Source organism: Apteryx rowi, unplaced genomic scaffold (genome assembly GCF_003343035.1).
Source record: "Apteryx rowi isolate R43461 unplaced genomic scaffold, aptRow1 scaffold_12, whole genome shotgun sequence".
Classification (NCBI taxonomy): domain Eukaryota; kingdom Metazoa; phylum Chordata; class Aves; order Apterygiformes; family Apterygidae; genus Apteryx; species Apteryx rowi.
The window spans coordinates 1,617,172-1,623,109 of NW_020447419.1; the positions used below are offsets into that span (position 1 = coordinate 1,617,172).

The window sequence follows — 5,938 nt, forward strand, 5'->3', positions numbered from 1 at the left end:
GGGGGGAGCAGTGTGTGTGTGTGTGTGTGTGTAGCGCATGTGGATGTGCATGTGCAGTGCACATGTGTAGGTGCAGGGTGTGAATGTGCAGTGCACACGAGGGTGTGCGGTGCATTGCTGTACGTGCACTGTGTGCAGGTGTGTGTGTGCAGTGTACCTGCCCTGCATGCTGGCGTGGGGGGGTGGCTTGCAAACAGGCAGCAGCGCTTATGTGAGGTGGGGGGTGCCCACCATGGGGGAAGACACGGGGGGGGGGGCAGCCCCCTCTTTGCCCAGGCTGGCAGTGCCGCACTCGCCAGGTGCCCATGGAGGGAATGGGGACAGGGATGGGGACAGGGTGAGCAGGCAGGCCAAGCACGTTTTGCAACTTCAGGCCAGGATGCAGGTTTTTCTGGGGCCTCTACTGATGGGAAGCCCAACCTGCTATGCAGGTGAAAAATGTGATGTGGGTGAGGCGATATCTCATTCTGGTGAAAGATGGTGCAATAAGAGCGATGGATTTTTTCACAGAAATACTCCCTGCATTTTCATCTGTGGAAAGCCCTCTCACAGAGCTTGCAATCTACTGGAGAACAGGGAGCAAAGACAAAGCACTTGTTTACCAAGTCTGAGGTAAAAAATTAAGCTGGTAAATAGTTAAATGATGCTTTTCTTTCCTTTATTTATTTTTTATTTTTCACTGTAAGGGGAATTAACAGTGAGAGCTTTTGTCCCCTTCAGGCCTCCAAATTTCCTGGAACTCCTTGCAAATGCATTTTTCTTTTTTTCATTCTAGCTTGCGGTTGACAGGAAGGACTGGCAGACACTTTGTTTTTAATATCACTGGCTAAAACCTCCACTGTGCCCCTTTACATCTCAAACAGTGATAAAGTGCAGCAGTGGGGCAGTAGCAACCCATGCCATTTGCTGCCAGGTAGAGAGATACGCAGTTAATTTACAACACAACCCCTGACCATCGTCCTGCCAACGTTTGCACACCACCTGAGGTACGCAGGCACTGGTTGGCCTCCATTGCATCATTTTGTGAATGTACGCTTTCAGACGAGGAATGAAAGCACTCCTAAATATGCGTTGTGAGTGGATAGCTGTGGTAGTATTTATTACAGCCCAACACGTGGCTTGGAGATGCGCGAAGCCTCCCCACAGTTGTCCTGTCACTTAGTGGCGCACAGTAAGTGTTGCCATTCCCAGAGGGGTTGCATTGCCCAGCAAAATGGCAAACATTTTGCTGTGGAGAGACTGGGAGAGAGGCACAAAGCCCTGCTTGACTGTCAATGGAGAAAACAATCCCGTTTTCAGTGCATAAATATATCACTTTCAAATTAGAGTCGGTTTTCCTCTGTCCAGAACAAAGCAGCCTGGGATGTTGTGCATAATGGAAGTGCCCGGTGTCTCTGCAGAGATGTTTCCACCGTTAGGCCTATACTCACGTCTGGGCTTGGTTTGTTGTAGATGATGGTGGACTGTTCAAGTGATTTCAGTTTGCCTTTCCTCTGGCCGCTTTTCAAACAAGCTGGGAAGCCCTTTGTTGGAAGGATGTCAAAGGAGAACCAGCTCTCCTCTGGGAGGCCTCTGAGATGTAGCACCATGGCAAACCGTGCTGAGACATGGGACACCTAGCAGGTAAGACCTGCTCTTGGTCCCTGCTGCTCAGCAGGGATGGGTTCTCTACTGAATAAATGCTGCTTTGCTGCTCTTCTCTTCCCAAAGTCACACAGAGGCAAGGTTAAACCACAGATCATTTAAACCACCCATTTTATCTTTGTCCTGGAGCAGAAGCGGGACGCAGGTGTTTCTCCCGTGGTGTATCCCAGCTGAGAGGCAGGAGTGTCCCCACAAGCTGAGATCCGTGCTGCGAGTGTGTCTGCATCTGCAGACATTGGGTCCAGCAGTCTGGCAGCAGCTAGGCCAAACTGGTCGTGTTTGTGTAACCTACACATCCCTGATGCGCGTGACCTCCGGGGGGTAGCTCTGGCGCATGTATTTTGGATCAGGTCCTTAAGCAATAAGACCTGCCTGTATCCAGTGCCAGGAACATGGGGTGGCTGGTGAAACAAGCAGGACTATACAAACTCATTGCTAAATGAAATGAAAGAAGAGGTCTGACAGGGTGCAGCACTGGCATGTGCCAACACATCCAGGTCTTTGGCGTAGAGCCAACATTGAGCTGTAGCCTGTGTGCAGCACTGGGAGTTGGGAAATGCTTCCATGTCCCATGATATGGACACAGCCTGGGAACTGCAACATGTCTTGGTTCTAGCTGAGTTCAGGCTCCTCCAATAGAAGCAAGAAAAAAGCAAGCCCCTGTGGAAGGAGCAGAGGATGGAGTAGCTAGAGTGAGAGCTAACAGTGCTGTCTTTGGTCTGTCAGTGGCCGTGCGGGGTTTCGAGGCTGTATGTGGAATGGGCATAGTTCAGGGCTTAGCTGTGTGGATGAGCAACGGGCGTAAAGTCATGCTCCCATGCTGGGCGTCCAGCACGGGCATGCCCCTGAGATGCCCCCCATGCTGCTCTTGTGTTTTCATTGCCCACCTAGGTGCTCACTGTACGCTTAGAGCCGCTGGAGCAGGCAGGCTGCATTAGACTCTCTGCTTGCATTATAAAAGAACAAATAAATGATTGTTTCTAGATCTTACGGACAGAAAGCTGAAAGGTGTAAAGCAAGTGCATCTGGAAGGCCCCGACACTTGCCTGTTTTGATTTGTGAATCTCTGGACTTGGGCAGTATTGTCTGTGTAAGAAAGAGTCAAGCAAGAAATACTAAACACACTAAATAAACTCAGTATATGTATTACTCTTAGTAGCAGCTAGTGACAAGCAGTAGTAAATTACTGTTCCGAAGTGCAGCTGGGGCCAAATGAAAATATACTGTTAAGTGGTACATGAGCGCCATCATTATGAAAATACATACCTTCGAGAGAATAAAAGTTGAACAAAGAGTACAGATCTGTACAGCCGAGGTGGGCTTTTGGGATGATTAATGTATGTGAAAAAGAAAAACTCGACAGAGTTCTGCATATTTATCCAGTGTTGGAGAGCAATTTCATATTCCAGTACAGTGTCTGAGAAGCTAAGGAACACAGCGTATGCTGTTTGAAAAGCAGCGTGTTTTGTGATATTGCAGAGGCTGTGTGTGAGCAGGTGGCTGTGCCAGACTATGCACAAGAGGACAGAGCTGATACTGCTTTCAGATAAATAGTCAGAGGGAGCTTATCAGCGTAAATAGTGGCATTTGCTTTCTTTGCTTGTCCAGCAGTTTGTTGTCCCTTGGCATGTGAGGTGAGGTTTCTGTTTGCTCAGGGGCTTGCGTGGCAGGAAGGCAATTTGGGTTCACCCCGAGTCTCCTCTTGAACTGACGTCTGAGAAGAGGCACTCTGTCTGTGTTTTAGTTGGGTGTATGGATTTGGATGTGACAGATATGTCCTGGTTTTGAGATGGCAGTCTGCTTTCCCAAGGGTTTAATTTTGCTGTATTGAACTTAACTGATTTTTGTGATGAGCCCATGTTTAGAGGATGTTGAAATAGTCTGTGCTCCTGCACATGTCCCATCATTTATTCAAGGGGAATGAGGTCTCACAGGAGCTTTTCCTAGTGTTTTAAGCCATTGCAGAAGCTCTTGAGCCAAGAATGCAGTAACATCATATTGGAAATCATGGGGAGAGGTAAATACTGGAATTACAAATACCAGATTAAGATTATTTCTAAATCATACTAGAGCCTACATCCAAGCAAAGAAAAATCAGGCTTAATTAGCAATGTACTCTGCTGTGTTAATAAACAGAAGTAAAAAGAGGATGAAGCTGAATAGACAAACAAAAGCTGTAGTGTTTCTTGTTTTGCTGCTGTCAGGATGATAGGCCAGATTCCCTTCTCTTGAGACTGCAGGGAATAATAGCAATGCTTTTAGCTTGGCTGGGAGTTCTTATTATAGGTCCGGTCTCTGTTGTTGTTTTTTTCCCATGTAGCATACAAAGAGGAGCACAGAGAAAAGAGGTTAATTTGGCCATGCATTAATTTGTTAGGGTAGGAGGCTGACAAGCTAGCTTTCTCCTGTTAATACTGCAGCTGCTTGGGGGCCAGCAGCGGGGTGGGCTGAGCCTGGCAGTGGACTAGGGAACACCTACCAGAAATACAGAAAACCCAAGTGCAAGCCCCTGGTCAGTCTGATTTGGGGCAACCCTGGCTCAAGAAACCAAGTGTCATCCAGGGTGCGCGTTACAACAACGGTCTGATACAGACCTCCCCCATCCCAGTGCGTGTGTCGCATTGCCATGAGGCTGCTTTGGGAAGCATGATATTGTGGGAATACAGAAAAAAGAATCTTCAGCTTTGAAATTCTTCGTCACATCGAGTTTATTTTCTTTCATCAGGCCCTGCTTTCATCCATATACCTCCACACGCCCTCTTCTCATACAACCAACCTTGCTTCTTTTAAGCTCTTTGAGCTACCTTTGAGCAGAGGTTACACTGTCTCAGTGTGATGCAGGACAGATACATAGAGCTCTCCTACTCAAACTACTGTTTTCTTTACTGACAGTTATTTAAATGGGAAGTGAGGAAGTATAAGTGAGGAAGATGTTACATTCACAAAGGCCACTGTTATTTTTGACACTGCTCTGGTATCTGGTATCTTCTTTCAGGACCCTGTTTGTCAGGCATTAGACATAATTTTTTTCAGTCATCTTATGATCCGAGACCTCAGTCTTGCAAGCACTTATATATATATATACCCTTACACAAAGTGTCACCGGATTACTTACAGCAAAGTTGAGTGCTCATGAAAGGGCTTGCTCAGGCAAGGCTCAAAATGACCTGTCTCAAATACTACACAACAGTAGAGTTTGGAGTGGAATACAGTATGGACTGTTTCTCAATGGTTAGTGCTAGAGCCAGTCTTTTGGTTTATTTGTCTTTTCATTTTAAGGATTCATGAGAACTGCAGGGTGAAGTCTTTTTAGCGTATTCTAGGAGAAGAGCTGCTAAGCATTGCCCTGTTGAACCTTGTTCGAAAGCTGCAGCACACGGCCCAGGCCACTTGCCACCAGTTACAAAATCTCTGGGGTAACTTCAGAGCTGAGCTGATGAAAAGGCTAGACAGAAATACACCATAATAACTAGAGAAACTCAAGAGCTCTGATGCATTTTGAGTTTCCTTTTCAATCCTTATCAGCTCGAAGCAGCTTTTGTTTTACTGTTTTCCTTGGAGGTCCCATTTAAATCACTTACCTGGGGTTGCAATGCTGTCTGACTGTCCTCGTAAATCCATGATTAGGTTCCCACGAAGCTGCAGAGATGATGACTAGCTTGTTAACTGCTGAGGTGGCTATTCAGAAATGCCAGCAAGCTTTGCATGTACAATTTGACCTGGGTTTTGAAGGTGACATCCCCAGTTCAAGCACCAACATAAGTGGTTAGGTTTTCCCAGTCCTTTGCTACCATTTTCTAATGCTTTTCTTACAAAAGAAACAATTTCCTGGTAATAGAATAAATATTGCAGATTTTGGCTTGAGTTATTCTCATAATGCTCTGSATTGTGAATGAGACCCAAAGGTGCATAAACCGAACAACAATTTATTTTCTGAATGTTCTCATTCCTTTCCTCACAGAGACTTGTTCCTATCCAAGCATGGAAAGAATAATAATAATAATAAAAAAATAAGAAGTAGTTTCTCCTGCTGGCAAATTGGTGTCTACTCCACTGTCTGAAACCCCTGTGCAGTGAGACAGTGAATCCAAGAGCATGAGACCTCAACTCGATGGGTGAGGAAGCAGCCTATGATATGTAAGGAAAAGAGCAAAGCAGTATCTCAAAGCAGTATCGTGTTGCAGGACCCCTTTTGGAGCAAGCCCTGACGTGGGAGAGGCTCCCCATCTGGAGTGCAACAAACCATGCCTCCTTTCCTGGGCTGGGACCCCTCAGAGCAGGCTCAGCTGAACAA

The 5,938-nt window shown here is 46.4% G+C and overlaps 1 protein-coding gene across 1 annotated transcript in view; it reads right to left on the reverse strand.

The window, feature by feature from the left end:
- The window catches only part of ATIC (5-aminoimidazole-4-carboxamide ribonucleotide formyltransferase/IMP cyclohydrolase), a 32,894-nt gene extending 27,629 nt beyond the window's left edge, over positions 1-5,265 (reverse strand). Inside the window, exon 1 of the mRNA XM_026087962.1 lies at positions 5,226-5,265. Within this exon, the coding sequence (XP_025943747.1) occupies positions 5,226-5,265 (40 nt within the window). The remainder of the gene's footprint in view (positions 1-5,225) is intronic.
- Positions 5,266-5,938: the final 673 nt, after the last annotated feature.